A 17,071-nucleotide genomic window follows, 5' to 3' on the forward strand; every position below is an offset into this window, starting at 1 on the left:
GAGGGAGAGTCAGGGGAGGAGGGAGAGTCAGGGGAGGCAGTGGGAGGGGCAGAGGGGAGGAGGGGGGAGGGGGCAGAGGGGAGGAGGGAGGGGCAGAGGGGAGGAGGGAGAGTCAGGGGAGGCAGTGGGACGGGGCAGAGGGGAGGAGGGGGAGTCAGGGGAGGAGGGAGAGTCAGGGGAGGCAGTGGGAGGGGGCAGAGGGGAGGAGGGGGAGTCAGGGGAGGCAGTGGGAGGGGGCAGAGGGGAGGAGGGAGGGGCAGGGGAGGCAGTGGGAGGGGGCAGAGGGGAGGAGGGGGGAGGGAGGGGGCAGGGGGCCTGCCTTGCGTGGGGACTGTGCCAGCGTTATGGGCATTAGCGCCCGGGTCTACTGTCGAGGAAGCGGAGGTTGGGAGAGGGAGACTCACACGGAAACAAACACACGTGGCCTGGGGAGGCGGAGCCCCCGCCCGCGGCCGTTTCAGACACCGCCCAGCAGAGCAGAGAGGGTGCCCTGGAGGCCCCCCTGGGGTGAGGAGGGCAGGGCTGGGGGCCCAGGGCGCTGACTTGGCCTCTCGGGGTGGGGGGCTCCCCAGGTCCCGCGAGGGCTCGCTCACCAGAACACGTGGTCTTTGGTCACTCGCTCCTGCAGAAGGGTCCACTTCCTCCCCAGGTCGGATGACGCGTAGAGCTTTAGGGCAGAAGGAGCAGAGAGGAAGGTCTGGTTATGACTGAGGCCCGTCTGCCCTGCACGCTGAGCGCCCGGGGGAGGTGGGTCTTGCTCAGCCCGGCGGAGGAGCGGGGAGGGCAGGCCCTGCGCTCTAGGTGGCTCAGACCAGCCTCCAAGAGGCCGAAGGTCAGGTGGGAACTCCACACAGAGCCGTTCTTGACCCCGGGCCGGCTGGGAGGACCCTAGAGATGGCGGGTGGGGGGGTGTGTGTGTGGCAGGGGTCCTGGGCGCGGTGTGTCCTGAGTGCAGGCATGTGGGAGGGACCTGAACATCTCTTAAGCTCTCGTGGCGGGTGGGCGCTGGGGAGAAGGGGCAGGAAGGGAGAGCCGGTCAGCGCAGGAAGCAGCAGCGCCCCCTCTGCAGGCTGGCTGGGGCCTTGACCGCTGCAGTGACCCGGGGCCTGTACTTAGGGTTCAGTGCTGTGCAATCACTGACTCCAAAGACCTCATCCTTTCATCTTTGAACTTGAGTTTCCTGAGTGAAGCCAGGTGGAACAATGAGCTGACGTGGGGCTCGGGGTCCCTGGGGGGAGTGTCGGGCCCACCATTCTCCTGGACAGAGCTGCCCAGGGCGGGGCGGAGACCACAGGAGCGAGCACCCACGCCCGCCTGGTCCCTCGATCCTGATCCGTCCTGGGTCTGCCCACACTGTCAGTCTGGGTGTCTGGACCTCCTCGCCCCCTTGCCAACAATGGCCCTGAACACTGCAGATCCCACAACTGTCTGGGAGAGAAACTTCCGGAAAACGTCCCCTCTATCTTCCCCGCAGCCGCGAAAGAGCAGACAAGCTCCCACACAAGTGCTTCCTCCTTGCCAGGAGCATCTCCTAACCCCGGGGACTTGTGAGAAGACGCCCCACTTCAGCGTGGCCGTCCCCGCCGTGAACATCACCAAGAGCCTCTAGAGAGTCACTCTGAACGGTCATCTGACGGACACGCTGTGACCCTGGCGACAATCATGAACACTTATTCCTTTTTTTTTAAAAGATTGACTACTTCAGTTATTTTTCAACTGTCTTTAAGTTTTTAGTACATTTAAAAAAATAATTTTATTTATTTATTTTTGGCTGGGCCTTCGTTGCTGCCTGGGCTTTTATTTATTTGCCTCGAGCAGGGGCCACTCTCCAGGGGCGATGCGGGGCTCCTCTCGCTGCGGAGCACAGGCTCCCGCGAGCAGGGCCTTCAGTGGTTGTGGCGCGTGAGCTCTGCACTTTCGGCTCCTGGTCTCTGGGGCACAAGCTCAACAGGTGTGTGCGCAGCTTAGTCCTCACGGCACGTGGCATCTTCCCTGACCAGGGATTGAACCTGGGTCCCCTGCGTTGGCAAGTGGCTTCTCTACCACGGAGCCACCAGGGAAGCCTGCTCCTTTTTCGCCAACAAAACTAGGAGCTGCTCAGCTACTCTCGCCTGCTCTCCCCTGCAGGGAGAAAACGCCGGGTCTGCGAAGTCTTCTTACCCCAAGAGGCTGAGAGTCTGCATCTTGGTCTGTCTGCCACTTGGTGCTTCCCCAGCTGCCCCTCCGGGGCTTCCCAGCTCTGGGCCACCTAGAACCAGAGGCCCTTTCACAACTTCCTCCACAGGCTCCCATTGTGATCAACTCTCACTCTTTCCTGGGTCCACCCCTTTCCTCTCTCTTGCCTCTAGGCCTTCACACATGCTGCTCCCTCCGCCTGGCACAGCCCTCTTCCCCTCTCCTTCCCCTGGACGGACTCCTCTCTCTGAGGGCGGTCTCCCTTCACCCCTCTGCGTATTGAAAGAGCTTGGCTCAGATCCTCAGGCGGTGTCAGTTCAGTTCAGTTCAGTCACTCAGTCGTGTCTGACTCTTTGCGACCCCATGAACCACAGCATGCCAGGCCTCCCTGTCCATCACCAACTCCCAGAGTCTACCCAAACCCATGTCCATTGAGTCAGTGATGCCATCCAACCATCTCATCCTCTTGTCCCTTTCTCCTCCTGCCCCCAATCCTTCCCAGCGTCAGGGTCTTTTCCAGTGAGTCAACTCTTCGCATGAGGTGGCCAAAGTATTGGAGTTTCAGCTTCAACATCAGTCCTTCCAATGAACACCCAGGACTGATCTCCTTTAGGGTGGACTGGTTGGAACTCCCTGCAGTCCAAGGGTAAGTGAGAGAAAAAGGAGATGGTAGCCGTCAGTTTCTGGGTGCAGGTTATGACACCCCCAGCTTAATGGATGGTGGGCTTGTTTCCATCGCTGCCGATGCTTTTGTGTTTACGACACCCGCCCGGAACTTCCTGAAGCCTTTCCAATTTTCTCCCGTGGGAGGTGATTTCATAGTGCACAACCAGTCGCTGCAGAAATAGAACATTTCTGCTGAGTGAAAGACCAATACCAGTGACTCCACAAGAATAAACACATCAGGGACATCCTAATCACCACAGCTAAAACCTGCATGGTAGCATCCTGGGGACGAGCGGGCTTACTCTAGACGGATGCTGCACAGAAAGGAGTGGGATGGTGTGCCGCCTCATGTGTGCCACTCTGGTGTAAAGATAAACCGACCGGGAGTCAGGACGAGGGAGAGATAGAGCAGGAGGAGGGGAGCAGGGCGGAGGGAAGGTGCGTCCGCGGACACGTGTGCCAGGGGGTCTCACGCAATTCTCAGAAGCACGGCAATTCCACCCGGCGTTCAGCGGCAGGTTGGACATAGGGTTGGAACTCAGCATCCTTTTCTCCCTTGCTGTAGGGCACCTGGTCCTGCTGCAGAGGCTGCAAAGCTGAAATCCAGCGTCGCTCAGACTCCCTCGTAGCTAGAATTCTGGGTCAGACAGACGCAGTCGTGCGAGGTTCGGAAGGCCAAAGTGCCATGGAATCAGTTCCCTGCAGCCTTGGACAGCCATTTATTGAAACTGATGTACAATGTCATGTTCGTGTCAGGTGTACATGCAGTCATTTATATATATATATATATACATATATGATTTGTTTATAAATAATGTATATAATTTTTTATAACATCCCCTTTCCCTTCTCCAGGAGATCTTCCCAACCCAGGGAATCGAACCCAGGTCTCTCGCATTGCAGGCAGATTTGTTACCAGCTGAGCCACCAGAGAAGCCCAATGTATATAATAATATATAATAAATAATATGTATATGATATATATACATATGTTCTTTACTTTTCAGGTTCTTTTCCTTATAAGTTATTACAAAATACTGAGTATAGTTCCCTGTACTATACAGTGGTTAGTATACAGTAGTTAGTATAGTTAGAAACTATACAGTCGTTTCTTCTTGTTTATTTTATATATAGTAATGTATAGATGTTAGGCTTCCCAGGTGGCGCTAGTGGTAAAGAACCCACCTGCCAATGCAGGAGACGTAAGAGACATGGGTTTGATCCCTGGGTCAGGAAGATCCCCTGGAGAAGGGCATGGCAACCCACTCCAGTATTCTTGCCTGGAGAACCCCAATGGACAGAGGAGCCTGGTGGGCTACAGTCTATAGGGTCGCACAGAGTTGGACACGACTGAAGTGACTCCGCACCCTTCCATGCAGTGTCTATATGCTGATCCCAACCTCCTAATTTATTCTTCCCCCTTCAGTAACCATAAGTTTCTTTTCTATGTCTGTGGGTCTATTTCTGCTTTGTAAATAGGTTTATTCATATCTTTATTTTTAGATTCCACATACAAGTGCTGTCATATGGTATTTGTCTTTCTCTGTCTGGCTTACTTCGTATGATAATCTCTAGATCCATCCATGTTTTTGCAAATGGCATTATGTCACTTTCTTTTATTGCTGAGTAATATCCTACTGTACACATAAACCACGTCTCCTCCATCCATTCCTCTGTTGATGGACATTTAGGTCATTTCTGTGTCCTGGCTACTGTAAACAGTCCTGTAGGGAGCATTGGGGTGCATGTGTCTTTTCAAATTATGGTGTTCTCTGGATATATGCCCACAGAGTGGGATTGCTGGATCACGTGGTAACTCTGTTTTGCTGGCCAACCAGGTCATGGGAACGTGCTTGGCATCCATCCTCCAGTTCTGGGGGCTGGAGGGGCAGTTGTGGTGGAGGCAGCCGCAGGACCAATCACTGGCTTTGTGGACATTCCCAGGCAGTGTGGGCTGCAGCAGTGATGATTTCAGATGCCTCAACCCCAGCATCGGCTGTGTGTTCTTGACCTTGGTGACCCCAGCAGAGCTCCTGGTCCCCCACATTCCCCTGCTGGTCCAGATCCTCAGGCTTCTGGGAGAATCCTCAGAAGTCTGGTCTGAAGCCCCCCTTCCAGCCTCCTGGCAGTTTAGAGAGGACCCAATCGTCCCAAATCCTAAATCCTTTTTCTACTTAAAATATCCAGAGGGAGGTCCCTTTTCTGCTTGAGCCCCGTCAGACACAAAGGTCGGAGCAAAAACGAACACACTCTGAGCTGTAAGATTCTCACTGCTCAAAGCTGTTCTCCTGACCGCAGAGCCCCTCACCCCTTCTTAGGAGAGCTCTTGTCTGCCCCACCACCGACCCGTGGAGGATTACCGGGGTTCATTTTTCTTTCTTTTCTTGTGTGATCATCTTTGCTGCTCGGAAGTTCTTTTAAAAAGTAAACTTACATCCTGACTTATTCTCTGAGCACCTGTTCAACACCCCTCCTCCAGGCAAGCTTCCCTGATTGGTCACCCAAGGTGTTTTTTCTCCTCTACCAAGTTATCCATCCGAAAGGAGACCAATCCTGGGTGTTCATCGGAGGGACTGATGCTGAAGCTGAAACTCCAATACTTTGGCCACCTGATGCGAAGAGCTGACTCATTGGAAAAGACCCTGATGCTGGGAAAGATTGAAGGCAGGAGGAGAAGGGGATGACAGAGGATGAGATGGTTGGATGGCATCACCAACTCAATGGACATGAGTTTGAGTAAACTCTGGGAGTTGGTGATGGACAGGGAGGCTGCTGCAGTCCATGGGTTGTCGCAAAGAGTCGGACACGACTGAGCGACTGAACTGAAGTTTCTGGAAGGCAGTCTCATGCTCAGACCAATTTCTCACAGTGCTGGGAAGCGAAGAGGTTCTTGTCAGGAAGCAGAATAAAACATACAAGTGGGTCTATCGATGTTTTAGAGGTTGAGTGCCCAGGGCCCTGTCTGCGAGTGGGTCTGAGGTTTGAGCAGGAGGAAACAGGCTGGTCAGTGTCAGAACAGGGGCCCCTAGCGAGCTGGCACAGGGCACAGACTGTCGGCTCTGATATCCTTTGGGTCCCAGGAGCCTAATGCGATTCGCTGAGCCTTGAAAGAAAAACCACTGCCTTTGGGTCTCACCCAGGGAGCCTGTTCAGGATCCAAATAGGGTAGCCTCAGTGACACAGTAAAGAGGGGAACTAGAAGTAGGGAGTTAGGACAGTCTGAGCAGGGAAGATGGTCTGTCTGCTAGAGGAGGGGGCAGGCATCTGAGCGGGGAGGGATGTGGAGAAAGCAGAGGAAGGCATTTGGTTTTGTAGAAATCTGTGGGTCCCTGTGAACCGGATGTCGATGTCCAGCCTGCAAACCTTGGATTTTGACACATGACTTGCTCTGCCCATGGGAAGGGATGTGATGTTTTCCAGGTATAAGCAGACACGTGAAGGTCCTCATGCGGTTTCCTCTGCCCCTCTGTCATGAGACTACCATGTCCGCAAGTAACTAATGATTCCAGAACTAGAGACCTGAACCCTGCCCAGGAGCCATGACTAGCCAGTCCCAGCCAAGCCCACCAGGATCCCCGCTGACTCACAGACCTGGAAATGAGAAAGAATGCTTGCTGCGGGGAGCCGTGGAGCTCTGGGGCTATGTGCTACTCAGCATTGGAGCAGCAGACACCTGCCTGACATACCAGGTCTGTGGGCATCAAAGTCAACGTTGTCTGCCCGCGCCATCCTGCTTCTGGGGAGTTAGCGAGCTTCCTAAACCATGAAGCCTAAAAAGCCGAAAGCCCTGCTGTCACTGTTATTGATGTCCTCAAATTCCTCATTCCCTTTACAACCACAACGAAGCCTGTCTTCTCCCCTTTTTTCTTTCCTGATAGTCACAGAAAAGAACCAAAGAAAATAACTGAGATTTCAGCTCCATTAATTTTTCAGGGCACCATAAATTAAGGAGCAATTGCAATGCAGTGGATTTCTGTGGGAAAATAAGTCTCTGTGATGTGCTTTAGTCTAATTACATGGAAAGCTAAGTAGCACTATTAATACCCCAAAGCACATGCTGTCCCAAAGGAAAGTACCCAGAGCAGAGGCAGCCCACCAGGCCAGGGAATTTCAGGGACGTCCTGAACTTCAGCCAGTCAGCGAGGACCAGGTCTTGGCACGAGACTTGCTTTGGCCAGTGGCATGTGAGTGGGTGTGATGTATGCCAGATCAAAGCAGGCACACTAAATTGAGGACCAGCAAGGAGGCCGGGTCCTGTAGACAGCCATGGCTCAGGCCAGACAGGAAGCTTCATTTGGAGGTCCCTGACCATGGTGGTCCCTGCTGGTACAAATTCATTCATTCATTCATCCAGCTGTCATCGATGCATCTACATCATCCATCCACCCCCATGTATCCATCCTTCCATCCACCCACCATCCATCCACCACTATGCATCCATCCTTCCATCCATCCACCCATCCACCTATCCATCCTTCCATCCATCTTACCCACTATCCATAATTCATCCACCACTATGCATCCACCCTCCCATCCACCTATCCATTCACCCATCCATCCATTCACTCACCCACCATCCATCTATCCCTATGCATCTATGCTTCCATCCATACATCTATCCATCCACCTTCCATCTTCCCACCCACCCACCCATCCATCCACCCATCCGTCGACTTATCCACCCATCCACCTACCCATCCATTCCACCCATCCACCCATCCACCATCCATCTACCCCTATGCATCCATCCTTCCATCCATCCACCTATCCATCCACCTGCCATCTACCCACACACCCATCCATCTATCCACTCATCCACCCATCCACCCATCCATCCATTCTTCCATCCACCCACCCATCCATTCATTCACCCATCCCTCATCCTTCCTTCCATCCCTCATTCAATATTTCCAGCCAGGAACTTGAGATAAAATTGTGAAAAAAAAAAAAGCCAGGCATAGCCCAACCCTCAAGGAGCTTACCCCAAGGGTGTGTGTAAGGTACAGACAATAATCAAATATGCACAAATGCAGACAATGCACGGATATATAATCATGCATTGTGACCCTTCCTGGGAAAGAGAGTTACTGGAATCTGGAAGAGTGTGGAATGGTGAATCCCAGGCAGGTCTGGGGGCACCCAAGGAAGCTTCTGATCCAGATATCTTCTGTCTGCTCCAGACCCAGTTTCTGCCTTTTCCACCCTCTTTCAACCCTGGGAGCTGCCCTGTGTGGGTGGCATCCACAGGCCCCCTCTCCCTGGCTTCTGGTGGGATTCAGATCACGGGAAACAGGACAGGAGGAGAGGACAGGAACCATGACTCCTGTTCTCTGACTACCCAACCACAGAATTTCTCGGGGATGAGTGACTCTCCCCAGCACCAGCCTCCTCCTCAGCCCTTTCATTATGATAGGGCTTCAGGCCGCCTATCGGGCAGGGTGGTTGGCTGACAAGGTCCCCCTCAAAATATCTGTGTCATAATCCCTGGTACTTGTGAAAGGGACCTGATGGACTGAAAAAGGACTTCATGGTCAATTCATTGAAGATGCTTAGATGGGAAGCTTGGTCTGGATGCTTAGATGGGATGCTTAGGGAACTTACACACACACACAAACACACACACACACACACACACACACACACACACACAGACACGGCAATGTGAAGATGGAGCAGGATGAGTTGAAGATGCTGCCTTTGAAGCTCAGTGTGACTCATCAGAAGCTGGTGGAGGCGAGGGAAAGACCCCCCCGGAGCCTCTGGGGGAGTGTCACCCCACAGATGCCCTGGCTTTGGCCTCATGAAACTGATTTGGGGCCTTTGGCCAATACACCTGTGTTGTCTTAAGCTGCCAAGTTTGTGATCATTCCTTATGGTGTCTGAAGGAACCTGACCCAGACTTTTCCTCCAGGCAGGTGGCCCCTCCTCCAGGGGCCCTCAGACCACCCCCTCCCAGCTCCGGGGTCTCCTACCGCACCCATGCTGGCCCTGGAGAAAGCCCCTCACAGCGCACTCCTCAATCACCCGTGAAGGTGCCCTGGGCTCCTGAGGCCCTGCTGGACTGCCCTCAGAGGAGAGGATGCTGGCTTGGGGTTGGAAGGATGATTCCCTCTCCTGGTGAAGGTGGAAGATGCTTCCAAGCGGAGGGAAGGGCCTGGGGTGGGAGGGTGTGTGGAATGTTCTGGAAGTGGAGGGAGGCCCCACGGCTGGAGTGTGCTGGGGGTCAGAGTGGAGGGTCCTCATAATTATCCACCGTCCTTCGGCTGTCTCGTGAGCCTGTTGTACCTCACCTCCACCCACCGGCTCTCACTTGAACCCATGAGGTCCTCAGGGGTACCTGACCACTCAGCCCTGGGGAGCAAGGGGTGATGGGGTCCCCGACCCCAGCCCTGGGGAGCAGGGGATGAGGGGGTCCCAAACCTCAGCCCTGGGGAGCAGGGGGTGATGGGGTCTCCGACCCCAGCCCCAGGGAGCCCTGCTGCCGCCCGGGGCTCCAGGGCCCCAGGTGACGGGAGGCTCCCATCCTCGCGGATGCCCGGCGGATGCCCGGCGGCTCACCTTGCCCTCCTTGGTGTAGGCCAGCACCTTGTCCTCCTCCCGGGGGTGGAAGAGGAGTGTCTCCACGGAGAAGGGGACAAGCTGCTTCTGGAAGGTGGCGCCCTCGTCGGCGCTGAGGAACAGGCTCTGGTCCCGGTCGCTGAGTGAGGAGCTCACGAGGATGATCTGAAAGACACGGGTCAGGAGATGCGTCTACACGCCGGGGGGCTGCTGCCTGCAGCCGGCTCCCCGCAGCCCGCGGGGGCAACCCGCCCAGCCGACACCTGACTCCAGACTTCCGGCCTGCAGAGCCCGGACGGCCGATTCCTGCCCTGTTCGTGGAACTCTGTCACGGCCGCCCCAGGCCACTGACTCGTCCAGTGAGAGCTCTGCCAGGGCGGGGCAGGGGGTGGGGAGTGCCAGGAGGAGGCTTACTGTGAAGAGCGCCCGGAGCAGGGGCCGTGTGGGAGGCTGCCTCGTCCTGGCTGGAGGCTTCGGGGTGGAGTCGGAGCCTACCCTCCGTTTTCGCTCCCTGCCCTCAAGCCCAGCATCGAATCGCTGGAGATGCCGGGAGATGCATAGGACTGAGAGTGGCCCCGACTCCACTCCGACGTGAAATTGATGGCAAGGCGTCCCCTGAGAGGAAGAGGGACAGCCCCACCATGTGCACCCCCAGCCCCCCACACCCGAGGTCCCTTCACATTTGCCTTCCCCCCAGGTTCCTCTTCTCACAGGTACAAGCCCTGCCGGGCTGTGTGTGAGCAGTGTCCCCTGTGTCACAGAAAGGTCAGGAAAGGGCGACCAAGGGTCAGAACAGGGCAGCCCTGGGGCCGCTCGGCAGAACAACAGGGCCCCGCGTGCTCCTGGTGCCAGAGATGGTTGATCAGCCGATGGGCTGAGTCAGCGCCAGGAGCACCTGGAAACACAGAGTGCAGGGGCTGGGAGCCACGTGGTCCTGCCCTCCCCACCCCACCCCCCGCCCCTAGCACTGTGGTTCCGCCTCCTGCTTCATCAGAAGGTCCATTCCCCACACAGAAGCCAGGGGACTCTCCTACATACGGACCTTGTAGAACCTTCACGGTTCTTCACAGCCCCAGGAGGTGCCGACCCCCGTATGGGGATCCTAGGACCCTCCCGGGGCGCCTCCCTCCCAGCCTCATGTGCGGCCTGCCCTTGCCTGGCGTGGTCCACACCCCTGCCCCTGCCCCTTTCCACCTCGGCGCACACCCTGGGATGGCCTTCCTCCCCAGGCTGGTTGGAGCTCCTGCTGCGATGCCGCTGGAGACCCAGGACTCGTCCACAACACACCCACCCCATTTCAAGGAAGAGGCCTCCTGCATGGGGACTGGGGCCCTGTCGGGTCAGGGGGACATCTGTGGAGGTTACTACTGACGCCCTCCCCTCCCCTCCCCACCCCCGCAGGGCCTGGGCATTCCACCCATAGGATGAATGAGGGAGTGAGCGAATGAGGGAGTGAACGAATGAGGGAGTGAATGAATGAGGGAATGAATGAATGAGGGAATAGATGAATGAATGAGGAAATGGATGAATGAATGAGGGAATGGGTGAATGAATGAGGGAATGGGTGAATGAATGAGGGAATGGGTGAATAAGGGAAGGATGAATGAACTATGTGTCGGTGGAGCAGGGGGCTGGGGACACACACTCCATCTTTGGATGACCCAGCTCAGATTCCATGTCTGTGTGACCAGTACCCTCTGTGCCTCAGTCTCCTTGTCTGAAATGGGGAATGACAGTGTGCCCACCATGGAGGTCTAATACGAACGCGACCAGCCGGTCTGTATTACGCTTCTGCGTGGTGACTATCACCGTGTTGCTGTCTCCTCTGCTCCGCAGGTGGGGAGACTGAGGACAGGCAAGCTGCTGGGGTCACAGAGCCGTGCTGGATAGGGCCAGGATCAGTGGCGATTCCACGCAGCACGGGGTTTAGCTGGGCTGGAGCTGGCAGCCTGGGTGGGACTAGCCTGGACCAAGATGAGCTCAGCTTTTCTGTGAGGGCAAAGCACGATGAGTCGCCCCCAGAATGATTTTCCCAAACCCCGACATGCCTCTGGAAGACAACTAAGCACATGGCGCATAAATCAATGAGCTGCGCGAAACTCCTGTTTCTTGTCAACAAGGGATGTATCAGTTTGTTCCTTCTTTCCAAGGAAACCTTACTGAGCTCCTGAGTGAGGTCATTCACCTCCTTCAGCACAAAGGCTTCTGTGCCCCCAGCAAACGGAGGGCCACGGAGCCTGATCCCTTGCTGACTCTGATCCCTGAAAGGTGGGCACATGTGCTCAGAGATGTACTCTTCATGGTGTGGTTTACATGCAAGAAAAATAGGAGCGGGTGGCGGAGATGTTAAACGGAGTCAGAGAGTGTGTACAGATGTTTCCATGGTGTTTAGTGACAGGAGAACTAATGCACTCACAAAAAAGAGCAGGACATTATAAGCAAGTTCAGTTTCTCTGCATTTCCCATGGACAAAATTGTAAGGAAGTATATAATAGTTTTGTCATGGTAGGTGCAGAAAAGTAAGTGTAATTTTGTCAGTGGAAAATGCATAGAAAGAAGGGTGGAAGGATCATTACTCAGCCATAAACAAGAATGAAACTTGCCATTTGCGACAACATGGATAGACCTGGAGGGCCTTGTGCTAAGTGCAGTAAATCAGACGGAGAAAGCAAATACTGGGGGATCTCACTCGTATGTGGAATCAAAAGAAAAAGGAAAAACAAAAACAAAACCAAAACCAAGCTCATAGAAACAGAGAAGAGACAGGTGGTAGCAGAGGTGATTGGGGATGGGCAAAATGGGTGGGTGGGGTCGAAAGGTACAAACGTCTGGTTATGAGATGAAGAAGCCCTGGGACAGGATGTGTGGCATGCTGAGAATAACCAACAAAACTCTACTGCACATTTGAAAGTTGCTAAGAGAGTAGATCTTAAAAGCTTCATCACACAAAAGAATTCTGTAACTATGTATGGTGACCAACATCACCTAGAATTGTTGTGGTTATCATTTCACAATGCAAACAAATATCATGTTGCATACCTGAAACTAATATTACTTGTCAGTTACAACTCTGTTTTTAAAAAAGAGAAAGCAAAGAAACACAAGGGCTTATTAATAGCGGTTGGTTTTAAGAAGAAGGGTTGGGATTTTGTTTTAATTTGAAGTAGACTTTTTAGTTTAGAAAAGTTTGATTTTTTTGAAGACTTTTTTGATGTGCACCATTTTTACAGTCTGTGTTGAATTTCTTACAATGGTGCTTCTGTTTTAGGCATGTGGGATCATATTAGCTCCCCAACCAGGGATTGAACCTGCACCCCCTGCATTGGAAGGCAAAGTCTTAACCACTGGACAGCCAGGGAAGTCCCAAACAGTTTTAGATGGATGGAAAAGTTGCAAAGATAGTACAGCATGTTCCCATACAAAGCATACCCTGCTTCCTCGACTATTAACAGCCGACATCAACATTATACATTTGTCACAATAAGGACCCAACATCGACACGGTGCTGGTATCTAAACCACACGCTACATGTCTCCCGCTTTCCCACTGATGTCTTTCTCTGTCTCTGTGCCGGGCTCCCGCGTGACACTTGGCTGTCACTCCTCCTTGGGCTCCTGTAGGCTGCGACATTTTCTCAGACTTCCCTTGTTGTGGATGACCTTGGAAGTTTTGAGGAGGACTGGCCGGATGTTTTGTAGTTGTGCCTCCGTTTGGGTTTGTCTGCTGTTTTTCTCATGTTGATGCTGGGGTTCTGGGTTTGAGGGAAAGAGCCAGGAGGTGGGGGAGGTCCTATGTCCCCTGATCACAGGGGTAGGGACTGAACTCCTTTTGCTCCCTCCAGCATCCAGCACATGCCTGACCCCGAGCTGTGGGTCAACCCAGGCCTGCAGGATACTTAAAAGAATGCACACATGCGTGCTTGAATGAGCAATTCCGGCTCACTCTGTGACTCCTCAGGGAACTGTTTGCTTGCCCTTCTTCTCTGGGCGGAAAGCATCCCTGGGGATGCTTAAGTAGCCTGGGGAGCAGAAATCATAAATAATCTCATTCACTTATTCTTGTTCACCACTCAAATTTTCACATGTCAGTGAAGGTTCATGCATTCATTCATTCCTCCATGGTTACAAGCCTCAGGGTCAAGCAAGGCTTTACGCTGCCCGGGGTTCACAGGAGCAGAGCAGGGGATGTCAGACCCAAGTGCAGAACAAAAGGAGGGCTTCGGGAAGCGGTGACGCCCAGATGAGCTTTGAAGAATAAGCAAAAATTTGATCCAAACCTGGGGTAGGGGGTTCTCAGGCAGAGAGGCCAGCAGGACTGAAGACTAACAGATGGGGGTCCCTGCTGAGACCGTTCATGTCCCCCCAAGCTCTGCATACTGTTCCCTCTGGCTGGAATGCACAGCAAGACTGAGACCCCCCTGACCTCACCCCTGGCAAAGAAGAATCTGATTTCCAGATTTTTTAAATGTCACAAAATCCATGTGTGATAAAATGAAAAATTTTGAAATTTTCTGAGTCCTGAATTCTGGGCAACTTCAATAAAGCTGAATGTTTCTCTTTTATTTTTGGTGTCCCTGCTTTGTGGATGCCCCAGCATGAGTTTAGCCTGCTTTTATGATGGGACATCCTCCTTCTTTTCCACTGCTTCTCCAATACCTCTTCATCTGGCACAGCTAATTTTGAAGGTCACCTCCTCCAGGAAGACCTCCATGATACACATCCTCCAACAGAGTTCTCCTCATCCCTCATCTGCTCCTTCCCCAGCATCTCATGCATTCATGTGCTCCAGTTTAACATTCCTAGGGTTCTGTCTGTGAGTCTGCGTTTCCCTCCAGGGGGGGAGGCTGTGCAGCCTGGCAGGACCCAGTCCTCATCCTTGCCCTTCAGCCTAGAGCATGGGTGTTGGTATTCCCATACAGAATGAGGTCCCTGGGCACAGGGTCGCCTCTCCATGACAGCCCTTAGTTACAGCTAAGGCCCTGTTCATGGTGTCACCCAGTGGGAAGGAAAAGGAACCTGAGGAAGTGATTCTGGCCAGGGGCCCAGCAATCTGGATCGTGGGCTATTTTTGGCCTCAGAATGGGACAAGCCAGGAAAGACGGGGGGAGAAGAAAGTGCTGACAAGGAAAGAATTATTGGAGCAAAGAAAACAAATCAATTAACATTGTGCAGAGAGGAGGCTGGCAGATTGTTCCTCCAAACTGGGAACCAGACTACTTTCCATGGTGTATTTTCACTGCTTACTATTCCGGGAAAACATATGGTACCCGAGTGAGGTTCTGGGGGCCCACAAGACTGGATGCCTCAAAATCAGAGGCAACTCAGTTAAGGGGAAATATCTGATAGATTCACTGGACTGATGGCCCATGTGAAGCCTGAGTCTCAGGGTCTAATTTTCCAGGCCACGTACATGGTGCAAACATGGAGCTCCTCGTTCAAAGAGAATCAGGAATGTCAAGATGGGGCCAGTGGAGCATCAGCCCAGGCACGGATTCTCCTGTGACGGCCTGGGTCACACACCCACAGAGTGGACTCTTCCCAAAGCTATTCGGTTAATAAGCTCTGGGACCAGTGGGAGCAGCATCCTTGGAGGCTGTCAGACTCGTGGTGCCTTGGCCCCCCGGGACCTGCATTTTCTCACGGCCCCCGGTGAGTCCCAAGCGCCCTCCCTTGGGTGGGGGGGGGTGCTGCCTTATGCCGCAGCTCCTGCTCGTGTTGGCCCTGTGCCCACTCCAAGCACTCTGGCGGACTCGGCCTCTGCTTCCCATCAAGAGACAAGGAAATAACCAGGCGCACTGCAGCCCTGTCCTCAGCCTCCTACTCCTCTCAGCCCTGATCTCAGCCACTCCGATGCGGCCCCGCAGGCCGGAGGTACCCTCGGCAACCCCAGGGTCCACGGAGGCCACGCCGCTCATGGAACACGGAGGCCACAGCCGAGGCCTGCCAGCTCGGGGGCAGTGTAGGCCCCGGAGGCCTCACCCCTCCAGAGCTGGAGGTGAGGAGCTGGCCTCACCCCTCTGCTCCTGCAAGCTGTGCAACCTTGGGCAAATCACTTCACGTCTCTGAGCCTGTTTCCTCCTCTGTAAAATGAAGATAGGGGTTCCCATGGCAGAGGCGATTGGAAGAGATAAAGGAAACAAAGTCCATGACAGACTGAGATGACAGTGGGTTTATTCTCGTGGCATTTTATTCTAAAGAAGCTTGGTTCACCAAGCACCTCCTTGGGTCAAGGCCCTGGAGCTGAGGCAGCTCAAAGGCGGTGGTGAGAAGGACAGTTTAGGAAGCACATGGCTCCCTTCCAGCAGGAAACTCCAGGACAGACAAGGACAAAGGCAAACAAGCGGTCCCCAGGGTGACGAACATGTTCTCTAAAAGGTGGGAGTTAGGCCAGGGCGTATGCGTTTGACTGCCTCCCTAACTGTACCCTGAGCTGCCCTTGCCCAGGCCTGGCCTGGGGTTGAGGGCTTCCTGGAGGGGGCGTCACCTGAGCTGGGTCTTGAAGGATGAATAGGAGCTCACTAGGGAAAGCAGTGATGGTGGACCTCAGGGGAACTGCACATCGATGCTGAGTGGAAATGACAGAACCCTTCTTCTGAAGAGAGTCACCTGCTTGGGGATTTGGTTTTCGATAACATTACTGACATGTGCTTTACTGGATTTGCTCCACCCACACCAAAGTAGCCTGGCCATCAGCGGGTCAGTCAACCAGATTTGCTCCCCTACACAGGACTGGTGGTAGAAATAGGCGGGCGGTGGAGCCTGACACTGGGCAGTGGGCACAGAGGAGGGCCAGCCCAGTGCAGGGCACAAACACAAGTCACTGTGACGTGGACGACAGGAGCTGCCGTGGAGCTGGCGTGCAGCGTGGGTGTGGGCGGAGAGAGTCCCCAGGCCTGCAGCCTCTGTGCTTCCCCCACAGCCCTTGTCTGTGTTAAAGCGGATCGATTAGCTCTCAGCCAGGATGTTCTGGATGGGAAGGCTGCAAAGTGACCTGGCCACGGACGTCTAAAAATGAACAACCCTTCTGCTATTTCCCTGCCACTCACATCTGGTCGGAGAGCAGGGCAGCTCTGGGGCGGTGCAGAGATGACCAGCGACCAGCAAGGGCAGGCGGGGGTGATGCAAATCGCTGACTGCACTTAGTGTTTGCTGCATGCCTGCTAAGCTTAGGCACGATCATCCCCATTTCTCAGAAGGCGAAGCTGAGGCCAGAGAGGCCTCGTGGAAGACTGTACTGTCAGCCAGGTTTGCACCCAGGACTTCCCTGCATCATTCATCCACACCACATCATGACCAGTGATGTGACTGCATCAGCTTGGAACATGGAAACGACACTGGGGTCGTGTGGCAACGGTCTTGGGAGAGTCCAGACAGATTCCCTTCCCTGTCCACCACCACCGCCCCAAAGACTATTAGGCATGGCTTCCAGACGTCTGCAGGTCCATCCTGAACTTGCGGAATTTCTGACCCCATAGACAGCAGAGGAAGGCAGGGACTGTGTGTGTGGGGGGGTGGGCTTTCTGTTCATCTTCATCTTTGTTTCCCCGGCTCGGTCCAGCATCCTATTCTTTGAGGCCATTCATGCACCCATTCAGCTGCACGTCAGACCCCAACCTGGGAGATGAATCTCACAGGAGCCTGGTCCCCAGGGAGCCCGTAGCAGACAAGGAAGT

The 17,071-nt window shown here is 54.2% G+C and overlaps 1 protein-coding gene across 1 annotated transcript in view; it reads right to left on the minus strand.

Annotated features, from left to right (window-relative positions):
- Positions 1 to 17,071, minus strand: part of SORCS2 (sortilin related VPS10 domain containing receptor 2) — a 487,624-nt gene that overhangs the window by 77,742 nt on the left and 392,811 nt on the right. The window contains exons 4-5 of the mRNA XM_070462422.1: positions 9,400 to 9,564; positions 594 to 667 (exon numbers count right to left, since the gene is read on the minus strand). Coding sequence (XP_070318523.1) covers positions 594 to 667; positions 9,400 to 9,564 — 239 coding nt within the window. The remainder of the gene's footprint in view (positions 1 to 593; positions 668 to 9,399; positions 9,565 to 17,071) is intronic.

The sequence above is a fragment of the Odocoileus virginianus genome, unplaced genomic scaffold (assembly GCF_023699985.2).
Source record: "Odocoileus virginianus isolate 20LAN1187 ecotype Illinois unplaced genomic scaffold, Ovbor_1.2 Unplaced_Scaffold_5, whole genome shotgun sequence".
NCBI lineage: Eukaryota > Metazoa > Chordata > Mammalia > Artiodactyla > Cervidae > Odocoileus > Odocoileus virginianus.